Genomic DNA, 23,290 nt, shown 5'->3' with positions numbered 1-23,290 from the left:
CTACACTCGAGTTCTTATCACTTATAGATTTAAGACTTGACTAGTAAAAATTTTATATTTAAATATATATTTTATTTATCTTTATTATTATTATTAATTTTAAATTACACGGAACACGACACGAAATGTACACGAAATGAAGGTACACGAACACGAAACGAAACGAAACGAATCATTAACGGTTCGGGTTTGGGTTAGGCATTCATGACACGAAACACGAAAATACACGACACGAAAGTACACGAAACGAACGAATTGCCAGCTCTACGGCAATGCCCAATACACCGACCAAATCAAATTAATTATTTTTAGTTTAATTTAAAAAAAAGTGTGGGTCAATAAGATAATTTTGTTTTAAACTGATAATTAGTATATATTATTTTATTTTTGTTGGTCGAATTGTATTTTTAATTTAGTTTTGTGTTGGTATGAATCAATTGTATAATGTATTTTTTTATCCTGGATAAATAAAATATATTATTTTGTCTATCCAAGTTCATTTGTATAATTTTTTTAGGAGTACTGATAATATTATTATTTTATTTTATCCCGATTCACATGACATATCAACTAAATCTTAATAATTATATTTAGTTTCTTATTAATTTAGTCTGGAGTAACAAATTAGAATAATATAGAACTCGATATGAATTCAAATATAAATTAGTAGAAGAAGTTGAATTTAATATAAATTATAATGATATAGAGTTCAATATAAAATATAATTGAAATTGGTAAAGTAATAGAGAAATTTGACTTTAACATCAATTAGATCGACCCCATAATTAGAATTGAAATAATTAAGTAATGATAATTAAGTAATTTCACCAAGTATAGACATACTACCAAATTTTTAATGATTCGTCTATTATAATATATTATATAATATATTATAGATAGATACGAAAACTTAAATTTTTGGATATTGGTCATTTGCTCACTTAATTCGGTCACATCAATTTGATGGGAACCGTTATGTATAATTTTAAAAATTATTGTTAAAGACGTATAAGGTTCGAAACTTAACAATGATATATTAAAATTGTAATTTATTATATATAATAATAAAAACAAGTGATTTATGTACTAGTATAATATTAAAAAAGGAAAAGAAGGGGTGGAAATTACAATAATCCTAAACTTGTAATCCAATTGGGGCGGAATAGGACCCGACTAGAGGCGTAGCGGATCCTCTTCTCTTAGCTTCTGAGAAGTGAAACTAAACTGAACCACATCATTTACTCGGAAGCTGCTAGAGAAGCAAGTCCTTACTGTTAAGGTTAGTCATCGGAACTTAACTTCCCTGATTCATTTTACAAACCAGCTCTTGTTTCTTTATATATGTGTGTGTCTGTATTTATTTATTATTTATGCTCGCAAGATTCTGATGTGTTGCATTTGTGTATCTGTACACCGTTATTAAGACTTGTTGTTTTTTGTATCTGTTCTAAATTTTTTAAAAACCCGAGACAGAGAGAATAGGGGATTATTAATTTGCTGAACATTCTTAAAAAAAACAAGTTTAGGACTGTTTGGGAATAATACATACTACATAGGGTGCCATTTCGTGATGTACAGCTCAAAATACTTGATCATCTATATTGGATTCCGCCTTGTAATTTTATGAAAGATATTAGGACTTTGCTATCGAAGAAACATTCTTAACTGCAGTTAGGCAGCTGGAAGTTATTCTTTACGGGAAGTAATTTGCAGATGTTTTAGCATTTAGATTATGGTATCGGGTTTGTTATATGTAGAGATAAGTAATTATTAATGGAATTATGACATAGTAAGATATTCTACAGCTGCCATTTTGTGAAACCAGAATTACATAGTGATATGGGAAGAGTAAGATATACGTACGTGTGCCTTACCTTTACACCGAGAGTAGGAAGCTTTTTCTGCAAAGACCCCCCTCAGAAAATTTGGACAATTTCTGATTCGTTGCATAAGCTATTTCTTGGTTTTTAGCTATCCTGACCACTATAAATGATAAGACAAGAAATGAAAAGGATGTTTTTGTGAATTTATTGGTTTCAGGATGATAAATCTTGGGCTTATAGCTTTGGCTTCATTTCCAAATTCGATTTGGAGAGAAAAGTTATCTTATCTAATCATTTGAATGATGCTTATTGTAAATTTAAGCTCTTTTTTTTTGCACGTCTCAACTTCACATCATCAAACCCCTCTCTTGTTTCTTTGTTCCAGGATCCTCAATGTCATGTTCTATGAGATCCACTACCATAGGACTCTTCAACATTGGTCTATTTCCAGGAGTCAAGGTTTTGCATAGAAAAAGTGCTGAACCTGTTTCAAGATCCTCACGCAGATTATTTAAAGTCCAAGCTGCACAAACCAATGGAGGACCGAGACGACTGGTTGACATAATTCGAATTATTCCAGAGATCTCAAGTAACTACTTCAAAAGGCCTTCCCGCAGGGCCCTTTTTGGAGGTATATCCTTATTAGGAGGATTTTATGTTGCTCAAACCATTTCCCTGTCTTTTGGAGCTTTAGGTGTCAATGATGTTATTGCTGCGGTGGTGTGTGTACTTCTTACAGAGTATGTGACTAGATTCTACTACAGCCGGCCAAAAGTGACTTTTCCTGTGGCCCTTCTGAATAATTTTAAGATGGGTTTCACCTATGGTCTTTTTATTGATGCTTTCAAGCTTGCCAGCTAAGATAAACAAGATATATATAAATCAAGATCAAATTTGCTGTCAAGGTTTGGACTTTGGAGTGACGACCAGTCTGATTCAATTTTTTTAGTTATCAGCTTTAGTTAAAATGGGCGTGTCTTAAATTAATGACATCAACACTGATCAGTGAGTGAAGAAGGTATGTTGTAAAATCATCAAGAGAATGCAGTTCTTTGTGGTTGCTTATATGAATGAGAAGCGTCTCCAGACTCTGACTCTGCGTATATGAATTGAGAATCATCTCCTGACTCCAGCACGCTTGGCTTCAAAATTCCATCACAAATAGCTCATCACTCGAGTTTAGAATCATTTTTTAACATAAATGTTTCAATTCGGAAAATGTAGATACCTTGTCTGGCCGGAATTTTTCTCAGAAGTTTGAATATGTAGAAACCTTTTTGCCACGGCAATTTTTTGCTTAACTTCTGTAAAAATTATCTGAGGAAGAAATTATAATTCATATTTTTCTATAGGGAAACCAGAAACAGATAATTTCGATGTTATTATACACTTGACCAAAAAAGTTAAAAGTTCCAAGAATAGTCTAGGATCAAATTTGGTACTTCAAATTTGCAGGGAATATGTAACTAAGTTCTTAAATATCAAATGTAATATTCTCTAAATCAATCAATCATCAATAACAATATATACTTATATAAAGTAAAAGATTGGGCAGTGAGATGGCGTATCTCACAGCATCATTGTCTCTCTCTCTCGATTGCAATGTCAATGTTCAGTTTGTCTCTTTTTCTCTTAGAGAAATGCTAGATATCCACGTATAAATAACAAAATGAATCTTATTGCATTCACATTAATTTTACCGGTTAAATAATTCATAATGACATATTACTCATGGCATTTTGAAATTATTTTTTTTTCTCAATTTTGATTTCTAGCACCACTCTTTCTCTGCATGACAGATTACTCATGTCATGTCATTTTGAAATTATTTTTTGTACTCTTTTTTTATTCCTATCACCACTCTTTCTCTTCAATGGCAAAACAATGGGGCATATTCAATTAGATTTTAAAAGATTTATGACAATTCATTGATTTTGAATGATTGTTGATGATTTATGTGATTTTAAATATACGCGGATTTTAGCATAATTATTGAATAAATATTGTCAAATCTTGCTGATTTGAGTAGTGACTTCTACAAATCCATTAAAATCTCTTCGATTTTTTTAATATTTCTAAAAACATAAAATACACTGATAAATCCATCAAAATCTGCACTTTTATAAAATACCAAAAAATCCATGAAATTTTGAATACCGCCAAATTTTAATGGATTATTTAAAATATAAATTGAATATCACCATATTTTAATGAATTTTTTAAAATCAAAATTTCTCTCTCGATTGCAATATCAATGTTCAGTTTGTCTCTTTTTCTCTAAGAGAAATGCAAGATATCCACGTGTAAATAATAAAATGAATCTTATTGCATTCAGATTAATCTCACCGGTTAAATAATTCATGACATATTACTCATGGCATTTTGAAATTATTTTTTTTTCTCAATTTTGATTTCTTGCACCACTCTTTCTCTGAATGACAGATTACTCATGCCATGTCATTTTGAAATTATTTTTTGTACTCTTTTTTGATTCATATCACCACTCTTTCTCTGAAATTCAATGGCAAAATAATGGGGGCATATTCAATTAGATTTTAAAAGATTTATGACAATTCATTGATTTTGAATGATTGTTGGTGATTTATGTGATTTTAAATATACGCGGATTTTAGCATAATTATTGAATAAATCTCGTCAAATCTTGCTGATTTGAGTAGTGACTTCTACAAATCCATTAAAATCTCTTTGATTTTTTTAATATTTCTAAAAACATAAAATACACTGATAAATCCATCAAAATCTGCAATTTTATAAAATACCAAAAAATCCATGAAATTTTGAATACCGCCAAATTTTAATGGATTATTTAAAATCTAAATTGAATATCACCATGTTTTAATGAACTTTTTAAAATCAAAATTAAATACCTCATATTTCCAAAGACTTTTTTCAATTTCTATTGAATACCATCAAATTTTAAAAGATTTTTCAGAATCCAAATTAAATACCATAAGATTTTTAAAATTCAAAAAAATACCTTTAAAATATACACCACTCAAAAATGTTTCTCACTTTCTCTATAAATTTTAAAATTTGTTGAATCTGTAAGATATTGTACTTGGTTAGCTATATTTTAAAAATAGTATGTTATTAAAATTTTATGTTGTTATAAATAGAATATATTACTTCAATATGTTAATAAATTATTAGATTTTTTTTTACAAATTTTTTTTTAGTGGTTCAACAAATATAGTCAATATCAAGAGGTTGTCTATATTTACAGACAATGGGAATTTATCATTGGAGATGATTTTTTTTTACATAATCTCTATATTTTTTATTTATAGTATGTATTAATGATTTTTAGTTAAGGGTTATACATGGTTGGAGATGCTCCTAGTCTCGAGTGTCCTTGTTTAGTGAAGAATGACCCCTTAATGTAACTTCCTCATAAAATAGCCCCAAATAATACCGTTTTCATAAAAACATAAAAACGTCCGCCCTAACTTTTTTTAATGAAAGAAAAACGCAAGCTGAATGAATGTTTTTCTCTTTCATTTTTTATGGTAGAGAAACTGCCGCCGCTATTCAGCTGCGCACGGGATAAACCCCACATATTCACGCAAGTTAAAACGAAGTTTCAAAGTTGGTTTGATGCGTGGAAAATATAACTTCGAGTCTCATTTTTCATTTTTTTTAATTTTAAATTAACGAAAACGCAATTTCAAAATTTGTTTTCTTGAAAAACCCAAATTGAAGTTTCGTTCTATATCCTTTTAAACTAATTTGATTTCATCAAAATTAAATTATTAATTTTTTTAACTTTTTCTCAAAATGTTAGATAATATTATGTTTTCAAGCTCAAAATTTTATTCGAAAAGGTGTTTTGTTCATATTTTATTCATATTTATAAATATTTTAATAATTTTAAAACCTAAATTGAGAATTAGTGAATCCTAAAATATTAAAAATGAGTAATAATTAGAATTTGATTGCTAGGGTTTAGGGCCTAAATGCCCTAGACCCTAGATTAAATTATGGTTTAAACTCCAGGGTTTAGGGCCTTCTAAACCCTAAATTAGTGTATTTTTTATTAATATATTTTTTAATATTTCTAAAATTCAAAAGGGGATTGGTGGACCCTAAAATTTAAAAATTACTAAATTAGGCGGGTTTTCATTTAATTTTTTAATTTTTTTAAAACCCCAAAAGGATAATTGAATCCTAAAAAAATAAAATCTATTAAATTAGGGGTCCACGCTTAAATTTTTAAAAATAATTTAAAATTTTAATATTTTTGAAACCCAATAAAAATATAAATATTAATTAAAAACAAGTGTTATTTAGGGTCTACAAACATGATTTTAAAGTATTTAAATAAATTAACGGGGAAAAAACCAAAAAATGGTGTAAAAACGAAAAGCAAATTCACGTTTTTATCTTCTTTGAAGACGGAGCACGGAATTGAGTTATGAAATGATACTTGAGGTCGTCTTTTTGTAAAGATGTTAAGGGTCATTCTCCCCTAATTTCAATATATTTCAATATGAACACGGAGCCGCAGGTTAGGTTATTAAAGCCCCAAAAAAAATTAGGTAGGGCTACAAATGAACAAAGTTGTTCGTAAATAAAATTCGGGATTGACTCGTTTAAGTGAACTCGGCTCAGTTCAATTTTTTTAAAAGAGCCGGTATTGAACATAAAAATGAACTCGGATAAATAAATGAGCCGAGCCGAACTTTTTGTCTGTTCGGCTCGGACTTGGGTCGTTTAGTTCGGGTTCGGCCCAGACTCGGCTCGAACTCGGTAAATCGACTCGGCTCAAATAAAGTTTATATATATTATAAATAATATATTATTACTAATCACTTAAATATTGTTACTAGTACATTTTTCAGCATTTATTAATAATTCAATTATTTTAGAGATTTTGTATATTTTTCTAATTTTGACACTTACTTTTTTCGTAAGTAAACTATTAAAATGTTATCATGATACATTCATCTTCAATTATTCATATTTCGTAGACATCATTAAATAACTTATAATTTACATAAATTAAATTTAAGTAAAACAACAAAACATAAAAAAATTTGACATCGTCATTTTAAAAACTAATGTACGATTTATAAAATTATAAATGTCTCAATTATTTAAAATAAAGTTGGATATATTTTTAAAAATCGTCTTAAAAAGTAAAAATGATATAGCTAGATTAAGAAATAAGTGTAAAGTGTGAATATGCATATATAATTTTAAGGTAAAACTAGTAGTTGATATCGATATAACTTGTAAAATTATAAATTATAATTTAAGGTTATTCGATTGAAAAAATATATTTAAAATATTAGTGGACAACTCGACTTGGCTCGTGTTCGGCTCAGTTCGGTTGTTCGTGAACAAACTCGTGTTCGGCTCATGCTCGACTCGTTTATAAACAAACCGAGGGTGAACATCACTTATCACTTTCCGCTTGATAATTAAAATCGGCTCATTTTAAAAAAATAAATTGAGTGGGGCTAGGCTCTCGGCTCGGCACGGATAGCAGAAAAAATGACAAAAATAGCCGATTTTTGAAAAAAATTAACAAAATTAGCCTTTCTAAAAAAAGTGACCAATTTTGGCCGATTGAATACTCCACTGTCAGTTGGGTATCCCAATTTGTATAATTTGTATAAGATACTCCACTGGTAGTTGGGTATTTCATATATGGGATACTCCCCTGTCAGTTAGGTATTTTGTATAAAGTGGATACTCCACTGACAGTTGGGTATCCCATCGGCTAAAGTTGACCAACTTTTCAGAAATTAGTTATTTTTGTCAATTTTGTATAAAAACTGGCTAAATTTGTGTTTGAACCCGGATAGCACTCGTCTCGACTCTATTAAAATTAGGTACTTGATTCGAAGTAAAGAGAGAAGTTTCTCCAGTAAGAGGGTTTTGTATTCTATTTTCTTATCTGAATCAACAATTGCGAATCGGTGTTCCGGCATGGGAAGTGAACGGAGCCGCCGCAGCCGGCGTAGGTCACGTGACTCTGATAGTTCAGACGATAGTGAATACGAGCGAGAGCGTGACCGAAAGAAGAAGAAGAAGAGGATCACCGAAGATGATATCGCCGATTATTTAGCCAAGAAGGCTCAGAAAAAGGTACTGCCTTATCTATAATTACATATTGTATCGAGTATTTGTATGTATTCGTTTTTGCGTTTTCTAGGGTTTCGTATTCGTACTGAATGATTTTCTGAATTGATTTAGGCTATGAAAGTTGCTAAGAAGTTGAAATCACAGTCGGTTTCTGGATATGCGAATGAGTCTAATCCGTTTGGCGATTCCAATCTCAATGAGAAGTAAGTCGTCGTATTTCAATTCAATTTAAGCCGTGCTAGTTAGGTTTTGTATATGTAGACTAGACTAATCTGTTCGGTCATTTTAATTTTAACAAAAAGTTAGCTGTTGTATTTCTAATTTATATTGGTGGTCCTAGTTAGGTTGTTGATGTTAATTTTAACAAGAAGTAATTCGTGTTTCACAATAATTATAAGAAGCATTCATCATGAGGGATTAACATTTGAGAGATTTTTGTAAACTGTCATTTTATTAATTTTTCGAAAAATTACTGGTGTTAGTTATGATGATTGATTTCATTACACTTGATTGGAAAGGCCCAGTATACAAATTACATGTGTGTGCGATTTTGTCTTTTAAGATGAAGTTAATGTAAGTGTAATATAAGATATGTCTAGATGAATCAAAACCTATGTTAAATTTTAAAAAGCACACAGTCCCAATTAAACATGACTGAATTAGGGCTGAATATGATTTTCAACACTTTCTGAGTTCATATTTCTTGCTTAATTCCCCATCCATCACCTTGAAAACTAAAATCTAACCTAATTTACTATTTAGGAATTGAACTAAGTCTGTACTTATATATGTAACTTCATTTTTGCTAGCTTCTATTTCCTGTTTTTCTTTAAAAAGTTGGGTGTTCATTTCTCCAGTTGACTGTATTTTTTTTAAATAGCGGGATTAATTTGTAAAACAATTTTGTTTTATGAGCTGCTATTACTTTTAAGTACACCTTGACAATGGAAATTTACAATAGCAAAGTTTCTCATTAAGTTGTATTCTTGGGTTTCGAGTATTAGATAGCTGAATAATAGCAAAAAAGGGGAAGACTTTTTGTACTATTTTTTTTGTTGCTCAATGAGTATTATGATAATCTGCATGCAGATTTGTTTGGCGAAAGAAGATTGAGCGTGATGTTACCCAGGGTGTGCCACTTGAAATGTTTTCAGTAAAAGAAGAAAAGAGGAAGCAGAGAGAGAGAATGGTATGGGAGCTGCAGTGCCATTTTACATTGCTATGTGTAGCTTTTATTACTTGTTACTTTTTAGAGAAGTCAACATGACAACTAGCAATGAATTATTATTTCGTTTACTGGTAAGAAAGCTATTAGCCTGATGAGGCTTTTTATGCATGCTGTGAAGCGCGGGTTTTTGCTGCTGTGATATGCTCGTCGAGAACCCAAAAACATATAATAAGTTATATTATGACCAAACCACCCCTCAATTAGGTGCCTTCTCCTTCCTCAAAGTATGTAATCCTTTAAAAATGAAGTGTAAAGAGTCACTGACATGTTCACCTGTCATATGAGGTACACTTGACCTGGGAAACACTGGTTTGCAGGGAAGAGCATCTCTTTGAATTCATCAGATAAACAGTAGTAGAGTTTTAATTTCTAGAGTCGGGAACAAGTTTTAGACATAAGAAAACACTCCTACAGCAAAAAAGAGAAATTACATCAGCCCCTTAAATTTTAATGAATTGTGGAACCAAAAGTGTTGGGAGTTTTCCCATAGTTTGCAGGAAAAAGTAACCGTGCAATTACATTCTATATATTATTATTATTTTTTTAAAAAGTTTTTTAAATTTTCCACTACAGTTTAGAGATTAGTTGCTATAAAAAGTTTCCACTATATTGGGCTTCTATGATGCTAAATGATGCGGAGCATGAAATAATTAAATTTTTTGATACCTATATTATATTATTATTTAGGTTTTTATGTTTTGTGGTTAGTAATTATATTGTCTATGTAGAAGTGTTCTAGAAAACGAATATATGATAATTAGATATATGGTAGTAGATGACTAAGAGGTGTTAATTGTATCCTTTTGTTCATGAAATTACGTGTTCACCAAGTTTTAGGAGTTCTATATAAACATTTTTAATCTTCTTTATTGAATAGAGATCAGTTATATGAATTAAATATACGGAAATTTTATGTGTTCCTTACTTGTTCTCTGCAAAGATGGGTATTTATCCTTGTTTTTAGCCTTTTCCCACCTTTGTCCTATGTCATTTGATTATGCTAAATCCCATGGAGTCATCAAATACAGGCCAATATGGATGTTTCAAACTTTTGTTTTACTTATCCATTTTGTTCGAATGTCATTTTAAATGCAATGAAAAACTGTCATGTGTTTCCCTTTTTTATTAAATATCCAATCACGTTCCACCTATTAATGTGAATAGATAAGCATAATGAGAAGTAAAATTAGGCATTCTGTAAATGCTATGTAGAAATATGCTGTGACATGTTAGTTTAATTTTATGATGCAGGCAGAGATTGAGAAAGTGAAAAAGAGAAGGGAAGAAAGGGCCCTTGAGAAAGCGCAACATGAGGAAGAAATGGTAAGCCTAAATGTAGTTTAAGTTTTGAGATATATCATTGAGTGTCTTGTACTATTAAATAATTTGAAAGGCCCAATTATAAAGATCTGTATGGCTGATCTGCTTGTTGTTGGAGAACTCTACAAGTTCCTTGATATCACCAAAATTATTCATTTGCAGGCCTTACTGGCTAGAGAGCGTGCACGAGCCGAGTTCCAAGATTGGGAAAAGAAAGAAGAAGAGGTACATAAGAACAATCAGTTATATAATCTTTTTTCCTGTTTGGCTCACATATTTTTATGCTTTTTGTTTCTCATTTGATTACCTCTATTCTCATAGCATTGCATTTTCACTTGCAATTTTGCAGTTTCATTTTGATCAAAGCAAAGCTAGGTCGGAGATTAGGCTGCGTGAAGGCCGTATCAAGCCTATCGATATTCTGTCTAAGCACCTTGATCCTTCTGATGATATTGATATAGAAATAGATGAACCATACTTAGTTTTCCAGGTAAGCGCCCCCTTCCCTAAATAAAGTACCAGTATGAATAATCTCATTAATTTAAATTTCAGTTTAAATTGATTTTGTTGACAAACTTGCAAAAAGGTTGGGGATTTATCAGATTGAAAGACGGTTATAAACTTATTTTAATCGCTTCTCCCTGAATCATTCATTTTTAAATGAACGACTTTGGAGAGAAGTTTGGTCTGATCTTCTCTTCTTTCCTATTCTTTTTGGAGAAGTTTTTAACTTGTTATGAGATAGGTTGGATCGGATCTTTTCTTCTGTCCAATATATCTCTTCTCTTCTTAGCTTTCCTAATCTCGGCGCAGAAACACTCTATAACTGCAGGTGTGTGTTGAAAGATAGTAAAGATTTTCTCGCATTTTGCACTCCAGAAACTCTTCCCAAAGCTATTTGCTCTATGGTAGTAGATTGAAACTTAGGTTGCCTTGTGCATGTTTACTGATAAGTATGGAATTTTAAACCATAAATGATGAAAATGACATAGGTAGGAGAATGTGTATGACGTGTCTTTCTCTGTTACGGTCCTGCGCAGGTCCTGTGCGCAGTATATATGTTAGGAGGTATATATAATCATGTATTGCTTATATATTAAATAATTATTTCCCCAATGTCGGGTATATCCTACAGGGTTTGACAGTAAAGGATATGGAAGAACTCCAGGAGGATATTAAAATGCACTTGGACTTGGACAGGGCAACACCAACTCATATACAGTATTGGGAGGTAATATTTGTTTTCTTATGCTGGATGTATATCTGAAACAAGCACTCTACTCTAATGAAATTTGTTCTTACATTGCAAAATCATGTTACTTTTTCATCTTCATTTACATGATTCATACGTTGTTCTTTCATTTCGCGGAAATCGTCACTTGGAAAAGTCTCACTGTATTGTTCCGTGTCGAAGTCATAGTCATAACACCTTTAAAATGTACAGTTTGAAATTACACCTAGAGGGGGGGGGTGAATAGGTGATAATGGCTAACTAGGATTACTTTTAAATTTTACCCGATAATAGCTTACTGAGATTTTATCAACTGAGCTATAATCTGACAATGATAGTAAGCTGAGATGACTAAATGCAATGCAGAAAATAATGTGCAGGAAAGTAAATAGAACACACAAGAATTTTAGCCAGGTTCGACCCCTAAGCCCCTATGGTCTACGTCCTGGTCCCTTACCAACTTGGTAAGAGAATATATTATTGATCAATGAAGGTTACAACTACAAGATACAACAATATATCTCCCTTTATCCCAGCTGCTGATAATGGCTTGCTGAAACCCTGTTTAAGAACCTGCTCTCTAAGTACTATACTACCCCGTAGTACAAACTCCTCTAGCAAGTACCACTAAACCCTTGTTTCCCTAGCCAACTTATCCAGCAACTAATCAATACAATTGAACAATACAAATCAGTGATAAAGTTTACAACTCAAACTATAAACTCTCTCTAAGATAAAACACGTGTATATATGTAGAGCTCGAGAGTATTTTGAAATCAATAAAGATCAGGAGTTGTATGTGTTCTTGCTTGCAAATTCCTCATCATAAAACTGCAAGAAAACCTCTTATATAACCACACATTAACGTTTGAAAACAACCTCAACAAATTACAACGGCTAGAATCCAATTCTACCGTGTAAGATCGTTGGGATGGTTTCCAACGTTCATGTGTACGTTAGATAGAAGAGAAAGAAAGATGTCCAACGTACAGAAAATATCTCTTCTATTTAGTAGAGGATAAAACGTTTTAAAAAGAATATAAGAGAAAGAGTTTGAAAGAGAAACAAACTCCTATTATTTAGGAAATCAATTTGAATAAGTAAAAACGTTTTATAAATGAGCTCTCTATATATCATGCACGTATATTATATTAGAGAAGTCCTTACAACTGATATATATGAAGATCCTATAAAATCTCCATGAAATTCGACTTCCTTGTTGAATCTGGACTGTGCATCTTAGCTTGCTGTTATTCTGACAATCGTGATCATAGCTTGCTGAAATAGATTACTATCTTATGATAGCTTGCTGTCATGATACTTAAACAGCAATGACATTAAGCTGTTGTATCCTGCAAACATTCTCAAATAACAACATGATGGCTTGCTGTGTTGTGATCATCAAAACTAAAGAGTTACAATCTCCCCCTTTTTGATGATTACACACATTTAGGAGAATTATAAAAACTCCCCCTAAATCTATGCATATCTCAAAATTGTATAACCTGTTACTGCAATTAAAATATAAATGACACACATTTATATCCAAAATAACCAACATAGCAGCATTATATCATTACATCAATTCTTAAAAACTAAAAGACAATTAAGTCTTAAATAACAGCCAACATAAACCAAGTAGCATCATAAACCAAGTAGCAAACCACAGATTAAACATAAGCCAACAGATAGTCTAAATAATCAGGCATAAACATAAGCATAAGTCATAAACCAAGTATAAATAACCAACATAGCAGCATTATATCATTACATCAATTCTTAAAAACTAAAAGACAATTAAGTCTTAAATAACAGCCAACATAAACCAAGTAGCATCATAAACCAAGTAGCAAACCACAGATTAAACATAAGCCAACAGATAGTCTAAATAATCAGGCATAAACATAAGCATAAGTCATAAGTCTCATAAAATAAGTCTCCTAAATTTCTCCCCCTTAAAGCATCAAAAAGATCTAGGTTGAGGGCTGATAAAAATTATAAGATAAAGCATCAAAACACACAAACAAGTAACAACAATAACCAGATAATGACATATCATAATTTAAAAATTACATTAAACACAAAATTGCCATTTAAATAACCAATCATAGTAAGCTAATATGAAAAATGATAGTAAGCTAACATTACCAAATTTCCAAAGATAGCTTGCTATTATACACTGCACATGCCAAGTTCCCTTCGAATGGTAGAAAATCTTGCTTCGCCAAGGGGTTTTGTAAAGATATCTGCCAATTGATATTCAGTAGGTACAAAAACTAATTCAATCTTACCTTTGGCAGCATTATCTCTCAAGAAATGATGACGAACATCAATATGCTTTGTTCTTGAGTGATTAACTGGATTCTTTGATATGTTGATGGTGCTAGTGTTGTCACAATAGATTGGAACTTTGCCACACTTGATTCCAAAATCTCGTAGAGTCTGAATCATCCACAAAATTTGAGAGCAACAGCTACCAGCTGCCAAATACTCACCTTCTGCTGTGGATAATGCAACTGAAGTTTGTTTCTTACTTTGCCAAGATACGAGACTTTGTCCTAAATATGTACAAACACCACTTGTGCTCTTTCTATCAGTTTGACAACCTGCATAGTTAGCATCACTATACCCCACAAGATCAAATGTGCTTGTAATAGGATAAAATAACCCAAGATTAATAGTCCCACTTAAATATCGAAATATTCTTTTAACTGCATTTAAGTGTGATTCCTTAGGTTTAGCTTGCAAACGAGCACAAACACATACACTATACATAATATCTGGCCGAGAAGCAGTAAGATATAAAAGACTACCAATCATACCTCTATACTTCTTGATATCAACATCTTTACCTTTTTCATCCGATGTCAGCTTGCTATTTTGATTCATTGGAGTAGATTTCGGCTTGACATTGTCAAAACCAAATCTGGTCAGCAAATTCTTGACATATTTTGATTGATGCACATAAATTCCATCTTTAGATTGTTTAATTTGGAGCCCCATGAAATAATTGAGCTCACCCATCATGCTCATGTCAAATTCACTGCTCATACACTTAGAAAACCACTCACACATAGAATCATTAGTGGATCCAAAGATTATATCATCTACATATATCTGGACAATCAAAATATCATTACTATTTTGCTTAGTAAATAAAGTAGGATCAATTTTACCTCGAATGAAGCCATTTTTGATCAAAAACTTACTAAGCCTCTTGTACCAAGCCCTTGGTGCTTGCTTTAAGCCATATAATGCCTTCTTGAGCTTGGAAACATAGTCCGGATGTTGTTCATGTTCAAAACCAGGGGGTTGCTTAACATAAACTTCCTCTTCCAGAAATCCATTAAGAAAAGCACTTTTGACGTCCATTTGATGTAGCTTGATCTTCTTGAAGCATGCACAAGTAAGAAGCATCCTAATTGATTCCAATCTAGCTACTGGAGCATAAGTTTGATCAAAGTCAATGCCTTCTTGTTGGTTGTACCCTTGTGCTAGTAGCCTTGCTTTATTTCGAGTAACAGTACCAAATTCATCCACTTTATTCTTGAAAATCCATTTTGTACCAATGATTGAAGCATCCTTTGGTGGCTTGACCAGTTCCCAAACATCACATCGTTCGAATTGATTGAGTTCTTCTTGCATAGCCGTGATCCAATTTTCATCTTCAAGTGCTTCTTTGACATTCTTGGGTTCCTCTTGAGCTAAAAATGCAGCATAAGCACAAAAGTTTGCAGTGCCTTTTCTTGTCTTGAGACCATCAGAAATATCACCAATAACCTGTTCTGGAGGGTGATTCTTCACTGTCCGTGTAGCTTTTGGCAATGAATGCTTTGCAATATCTTCATGTGAAGTCTTCCTCATCTTAGATGGAGGAGCTAAGTCTTCACCATCATAGATTGGCATTTTATCCTTTGCTCTATTTCCTCTAGGACCATCAAGAGTCATCTTTGCCATCTTTACAATTGCATCATCAACTGGAGTAGAAGGTTCTGCTTGCTGATTTCCTGAGGCAGTTTCAGTTTCAGCTTGCTGTTTTCCAGAATCAGTCTCTGTTTCAGCTTGCTGTTTTGGAGTAGCCTTCTCTGTTTCAGCTTGCTGTTGTCCAGCTTCACCTGCATCATCTTCCTCGTCTCTTGGAAGATCGTTGTTAGGTTCTTAAAAAGTAACATCTATAGATTCCTCAACAATATTCTTAGACAAATTATAAACTCTATAGGTTTTACTATTCATAGAATAACCAAGAAAAATAGCTTCATAAGATTTAACATCAAATTTACCATCATTACCAATTGTCTTGAGCACAAAACATTTTGAGCCAAAGGTTCTGAAGTAACTGATGTTGGGCCTCTTTTTCTTGAGCAATTCATATGGAGTCTTGTCCAAAATAGGTCTTATCAATACTCTATTCAGAACATAGCATGCTGTGTTGACTGCTTCTGCCCAAAAACTTCTAGGTAACTTGCTTTCTTGCAACAAAGTCCTTGCTGTCTCTTGCAGTGACCTATTCTTGCGTTCCACCACACCATTTTGTTGTGGAGTCCTTGGAGCCGAGAATTCATGTGATATTCCTCTTTCTTCACAATAAGTAACAAAGTCTTTTTGGAATTCACCACCTCGATCACTCCTTATTCCTACAAGCTTTGTATTGAGCTTATTCTCAAGTAATTTAATTAGTTTATCAAACTCATTAAAAGCAGTATCTTTAGTTCTAAGAAACAATACCCATGTAAAACGAGAATAATCATCAACAATTACAAAACCATATTGCTTACCTCCTATACTTTTATAAGCTTCTGGACCAAATAAGTCTAAATGTAAAAGTTTTAAGGGTTTAGAAGTAGATACCATTTTCTTTGCTTTGTGAGTACTTCTAATTTGCTTGCCTAATTGGCATGCCGAACACACCTCAGTCTTGACATACTTGATTTTGGGTAAACCTCTGACTAGCTTCTTCTTTGAAAGCTTGTTAAGTAAATCCATGTGAGCATGACCCAATCTTCTATGCCAAACATAAGGATCAGTGTCTATTGCAGCAAGACAGCAAGCTGTTTTCTGCAACTCAAAGTCCAAAATATATATATTTCCTTCCCTTCTAGCAACTAGGGGGACTTTGTTAGTACCAATAGTAATAATACACTTATCAATACCAAAGTTAACAGTATGACCATCATCATATAACTGACTTATGCTAAGCAGATTATATTTAAGGCCTTTAACATATTGAACTTTATCAATTGAAATGTGTTTATTACCTATTTTACCTTTTCCAAGAATTTGAAGAGTTTTGCTATCACCAATAGTCACTCTTCCACCCTTTTTCATCTGAAGACTCAAGAAATGTGCTTTGTCTCCACTCATATGTCTAGTACATCCGCTATCTAAAATCCATTGAGTTGATTTGACTCGAGCGGCAAGACACATCTACAAAACAAATAAAACAACTCAACCTTTTGGTACCCAAAGTTTGTTGGGTCCGACATGGTTAGCAGATAAAACATATAAAACATGTAAATCAGATTTCTTTATCCATTTTTGGATAAATCTAGGTGATTTAACTCTGCCAGCCTGATGATGGTAAGCTGTCTTTGTTCTGCCATTCTGATCATAGTAAGCTGTTTTCTGTTTGTTTCCTCCATGGTATGATTTTTGTCCATTCTGAACTTTGCAATGCTTTTCAAGATGCCCTTTCTTTCCACATCTGTTGCATATCTTCCAAGGCATAGCATAATCATAGGGTATGCCATGTTTTCCTTCATATCTTAGAGCTTTGTCCTTCTTGTTTGCATTCATTCCAATTCCTTCTCTGACCAATGGAATATTTGTGTTGTTCATCATAGATTTGAGACTTTCTTCTCCTTGAACAAACGATCCCATGCCCTTTTTCAGATCCTCAACTTCCTTTGTGAGCAGATCAATCTTTTCAGCTTGCTGACTTATGATTTCAGCTTGCTGAGATGGTTCTTCTGCTTGATTTGAAGGTGTTGCATCTATTGATTCTCTGATTTTGAACAGCTCCAAACATTCATCCCTTGCTTCAATCTCCTTCTTTAACTCTGTGATCTCCATTAACTGAGTCTTGTTTCTTTTAAGGAGAATTTTGTTGAAGTTTTCCACATGACTAACTTTAGCTTGAAGATCCTTGATTTCAGCCTCTTTGTCAGCTTGTGTAGGTACCCTTCTTGTCAATCCAATTATCTACTTTGCTCATCAAATCTTGAACCATAGTCTTAAGATAATTATTCTTCTCTTTTAGCTTGCTATTTTCAGCTTTAAGAGAATAATATTCACCCATAGATACATTCTTACATTCCTGCATGGTTAGTGGTTCCAAAACAATATTTTCAGAAGATAAATTATATTTACAAGAGTTTACCTCACTCTGATCTTCTTCTGAATCACTTTCTAGGTATCCACTTTCTGAATTTCCTCGAACAGAATCATCATCAAGTCCAACTAGGGCAAGATTGACCATGTCTCCACTTGAATCATCACTGGAAACCGAGTCATCATCACTCCAAGTCATTAGAGCTTTAGCTTTCTTCTTATCCTTGAAGACAGTTTGCTGTTTTGACTTCAATTTATAGCAGTCCCGTTTATAATGGCCTGGCTTTCCACATTCAAAGCATGTCTGATCTTTAGAATCCTTGTTGGGCTTCTTGTTGTTGGAAAATCTGCCTTTATCTCTTTTCAGCTTGTTCTTCTTCTCGATCATCTTTCTGATCTTCCTGGATATTAAAGCTAGTTCTTCGTCTGACTCATCTTCAGATTCCAGTAAGCTATCATTAGTGTGAAGAGCTAATTGCTTCATTTGAGCAACTGGAGCTTGCATAGAACTTGATTGGCTTTCCTTGATTTTGCTTTCAAATTGTTCCAATTCTGCAAAAACAGCCAATTGATCCATAGTATCTATAGTTGGAGAGGATTCTAGAGCTGTTACCTTTGGTTCATAGATAAATGGCACAGCACTAAGTATCTTCATGTTGATTTCCTCTTGTGGGATATGTTTGCCAAGCTGCTTTAAGGCATTCAGATTTATCTGGAATCTAGCTTGACTGTCTCGAATAGTTTCTCCATCTTGAAGCTTGAAATTTCCAAACTCATTCATTAGTTTACTCAATTTCACCTTTCTTAAACTCTTGGATCCACGAATTTCACCTTTCTTAAACTCTTGGATCCTTCGTGATACAATTCCAGAGTATCCCATATCTCTTTAGCTGATTTGCATGAAGAGACTTTATCACATTCACTAGGACATAACCCATTCATGAGAGAATTCCTAGCCTTTCCATTGAAGCTGTATTTGATTAGTTCAGCCTTTGTGAGATCATCAACGTCTTTCACTTTGCCTTCTTTGTCCTTGAACTCAAAAGGACCCTTCTGAACAACTCTCAAAGCTAGTGGCTCCCTGGATAGATACACTTCCATGCGACCTTTCCACCAGTTATAGTTTTCTGTACCAAGCAAGAGAGGTGCTCGGTAATCTGAGGTTCCTTCGGGATATTTGTCAGCCATTTTGATCGAATACTATTCCTGTTACAGAAAGATTAGTATACCAAAGCTCTGATACCAACTGAAATTACACCTAGAGGGGGGGTGAATAGGTGATAATGGCTAACTAGGATTACTTTTAAATTTTACCCGATAATAGCTTACTGAGATTTTATCAACTGAGCTATAATCTGACAATGATAGTAAGCTGAGATGACTAAATGCAATGCAGAAAATAATGTGCAGGAAAGTAAATAGAACACACAAGAATTTTAGCCAGGTTCGACCCCTAAGCCCCTATGGTCTACGTCCTGGTCCCTTACCAACTTGGTAAGAGAATATATTATTGATCAATGAAGGTTACAACTACAAGATACAACAATATATCTCCCTTTATCCCAGCTGCTGATAATGGCTTGCTGAAACCCTGTTTAAGAACCTGCTCTCTAAGTACTATACTACCCCGTAGTACAAACTCCTCTAGCAAGTACCACTAAACCCTTGTTTCCCTAGCCAACTTATCCAGCAACTAATCAATACAATTGAACAATACAAATCAGTGATAAAGTTTACAACTCAAACTATAAACTCTCTCTAAGATAAAACACGTGTATATATGTAGAGCTCGAGAGTATTTTGAAATTAATAAAGATCAGGAGTTGTATGTGTTCTTGCTTGCAAATTCCTCATCATAAAACTGCAAGAAAACCTCTTATATAACCACACATTAACGTTTGAAAACAGCCTCAACAAATTACAACGGCTAGAATCCAATTCTACCGTGTAAGATCGTTGGGATGGTTTCCAACGTTCATGTGTACGTTAGATAGAAGAGAAAGAAAGATGTCCAACGTACAGAAAATATCTCTTCTATTTAGTAGAGGATAAAACGTTTTAAAAAGAATATAAGAGAAAGAGTTTGAAAGAGAAACAAACTCCTATTATTTAGGAAATCAATTTGAATAAGTAAAAACGTTTTATAAATGAGCTCTCTATATATCATGCACGTATATTATATTAGAGAAGTCCTTACAACTGATATATATGAAGATCCTATAAAATCTCCATGAAATTCGACTTCCTTGTTGAATCTGGACTGTGCATCTTAGCTTGCTGTTATTCTGACAATCGTGATCATAGCTTGCTGAAATAGATTACTGTCTTATGATAGCTTGCTGTCATGATACTTAAACAGCAATGGCATTAAGCTGTTGTATCCTGCAAACATTCTCAAATAACAACATGATGGCTTGCTGTGTTATGATGGCTTGCTGTGTTGTGATCATCAAAACTAAAGAGTTACACAGTTTGTATAAAAACATATCTCAGTTTGAGAAACAAAATATTAGTAGGAAAGCACTACCATGTCTTCTTCTCGAACATTTTTCACTTCATGGTGTTTACTAGGAACTTACTAGAAAGGACGGCTTATCCCGCCTGCCATATTGGTAACCAGTGAGTAACTATTTCAAAACTAACCTTGCCTGTCCCCCACAAAAAAAACTTTCCTACTCCCTAGTGAAAATTACAGGTTTGTTCTCATAGTTTATTGCTAGCCATTGAACTACTATTTTCTATGGAAGGTTTTACTTGGGTTGATTTTTTTGATAAGTTGTATCACTTCAACAATAATCTCGAAATACGTGTAATAAATTGAATAGAATCTTAGACTGAAATTTAATTACTGTGTTAGTTATATAATGAGTTGTATACTTCTTGTGTCCAATATCAAGTGCACCCAAAATCGACCGACAGAACTTAAAGATTATAGATATCCATCTGCTTTAAGATTTCAAGGTTTGTTGTCTACATCTTATTGTCCAAGTTCTTTACTTCCAAACTTACTGTTGAGAACTCTGCCTGCGATTTCATGCAATATATACTTTTCTTGGTGTTAACCAAATATCTGTCATAGTGTCTCTTGTATGGAAATTTTTTTGGAAAATGTCAGGGATGTACCATCAATTCACTTCAGTAGCTCTTCAAATATGTATTCAACACTGGTTTGACATTTTGTTTTCTCCATATCTACATAATGAGCAGGCACTTTTAGTGGTTTGTGATTGGGAACTAGCTGAGGCTCGGAAGAAAGACGCTTTAGATCGAGCCAGAGTGCGTGGAGAGCAACCACCTGCAGAGTTGCTTGCTGAAGAAAGGGGGTTGCACTCGAGTATTGAAGCCGATGTCAAGAACCTTCTGCAAGGAAAAACCTATGGTGAACTTGAAGTATTACAGGCAGAAATTGAGTCCCAGATGCGTTCTGGCACAGCCAAAGTGGTGGAGTATTGGGAAGCGATTCTTAAACGTCTCCACATATACAAGGCCAAGGTACATTCTGCAACAATTAATAGTGTCAGGATTGTTGCTCTCTTGATTTAGAGCTGTATGTTTGACATCTTATATGACAGGCCTGTCTCAGAGAAATTCATGCCAAGATGTTACGGAAGCATTTGGAACATCTTGAACAACCTTTGGATAGTGAAGAAAATGTAGAGAGGGAAGAAGACATGGAAAGGGATCACAGAAGCTTAACCCCACAAGAAGTGGATGCTGGTCAGGATGAAAAGAGTACGTGTAATAATCATCTCTTCTTGTAGTTTTGCCCTGCTTGGGTGCCGTGTTACTTGTTGTTGGGGTCAGCGTGTGATGTATTCTATAGATTTGTAGTAGTTTTTTAAAAGCTTCTCTTTTTTGTAGTTGACCAACCTTTATCTCCTGAGCCAATAACAAATGAGGAGATTGAGGAGGCAGAAGAGGCAGGTTCATATTCTCCAGAGCTATTGCATGGTGAAGAGGCTGAAGAAGCCATTGATCCTGATGAGGATAAGGCTATACTGGTAAACTCATATTTCTAAATCGTATATCTCTATCTCTACAATATGCTTGGTGTATAACAAACCGTTTGTGATGGTATATTTACAGGAAAGGAAACGTGTGGCTGTATTGGAAGAACAACAGAGGCGGGTACAAGAAGCATTGGCCGCAAGGCCAGTTCAGTCCACCGAGGATAACTTTGAGTTGAAGGCGACGAAGGCAATGGGAGACATGGTGGAAGGTGATGCAGTATTCGGAAACAATGATGAAGTAAATCTTGATTCACAGGTAATCTTATTTACTCTGTTTTTTCAGTATATTCTAAATGGAAAAGCATCAGCATTGGTTTATGAATTACATTGATGTATATATGCAGGTGTACTGGTGGCATGACAAATATCGTCCAAGAAAACCAAAGTATTTCAACCGTGTTCACACTGGATATGAGTGGAACAAGTACAATCAAACTCATTATGACCATGACAACCCGCCCCCAAAGATTGTTCAAGGATACAAGTTCAACATCTTTTATCCTGATCTTGTTGACAAAACAAAAGCTCCTGTTTACACTATAGAAAAGGATGGAGATAGTGCAGAGACCTGCATCATAAGATTTCATGCTGGACCTCCATATGAAGATATTGTAAGTTATCATCTGTTGGTTTAGTTCATTGTTGATTCCTCTTTTTAACAAATTTGACTAGAGTGTTCTTATATTGTTACAGGCATTCCGGATGGTGAACAAGGAATGGGAGTACTCTCACAAAAAAGGTTTCAAGTGCACGTTTGAAAGAGGAATTCTACACGTATATATCAACTTCAAACGCCACCGCTACCGCCGGTGATGCATGTATGAGTGGACTACAGCTGTGTACGATTTTTTTGAAGAGGTTGCCATGGGTGTTGATTATGTAAACAGGAAACGGTTGCGCACTAGTGGGAGACGGGGCACACATCGTTTTGGTGTCGACCTTTTTTTACCTGAATGTCGAATGTAGAATGTATTTTAATTGTTGCCAGTAATTCGTGATATCAACAGTTGCTGAGATAGTATTAGTGAAAAAGCACTCGATGAATATTAAACTTGCTAATAGTAAAAATCAACACTAGGAATTACACTTTTTTCCGGTGATAGGAAATCCACTCTTCGGTGAAGTTTTTTGTATGTACTTTTAATGGCATCATGTTCGTGGGTGCATTTGCGTTGCTCTCTATTCATTCATAATTTTGAAAAGCTTTTAAATCGATACATTTTTTATTGTGAACTGTGGGGGA

The 23,290-nt window shown here is 33.6% G+C and overlaps 2 protein-coding genes across 2 annotated transcripts; both read left to right on the top strand.

Annotated features, from left to right (window-relative positions):
* The first annotated feature begins 1,127 nt into the window (after window positions 1-1,127).
* On the top strand, window positions 1,128-3,174 carry LOC141689069 (uncharacterized). The gene is made up of 2 exons (XM_074493242.1): window positions 1,128-1,279; window positions 2,209-3,174. Exon 2 carries the CDS (start codon window positions 2,217-2,219, stop codon window positions 2,682-2,684), a length of 468 nt encoding a protein of 155 aa, XP_074349343.1. The 5' UTR covers window positions 1,128-1,279; window positions 2,209-2,216; the 3' UTR covers window positions 2,685-3,174.
* Window positions 3,175-7,654: 4,480 nt separating this feature from the next.
* LOC141691460 (splicing factor Cactin-like) lies at window positions 7,655-23,213 on the top strand. Its single transcript, XM_074496199.1, has 13 exons — window positions 7,655-7,934; window positions 8,043-8,134; window positions 9,021-9,120; window positions 10,411-10,482; window positions 10,642-10,704; window positions 10,829-10,969; window positions 11,615-11,710; window positions 21,245-21,529; window positions 21,610-21,769; window positions 21,899-22,038; window positions 22,124-22,303; window positions 22,392-22,658; window positions 22,741-23,213. Exons 1-13 carry the CDS (start codon window positions 7,776-7,778, stop codon window positions 22,858-22,860), a joined length of 1,875 nt encoding a protein of 624 aa, XP_074352300.1. The 5' UTR covers window positions 7,655-7,775; the 3' UTR covers window positions 22,861-23,213.
* Window positions 23,214-23,290: the final 77 nt, after the last annotated feature.

This window comes from Apium graveolens, chromosome 10 (genome assembly GCF_009905375.1).
Source record: "Apium graveolens cultivar Ventura chromosome 10, ASM990537v1, whole genome shotgun sequence".
NCBI classification, from domain to species: Eukaryota; Viridiplantae; Streptophyta; class Magnoliopsida; order Apiales; family Apiaceae; genus Apium; species Apium graveolens.
This window is presented reverse-complemented; position numbering and strand designations above follow the sequence as displayed.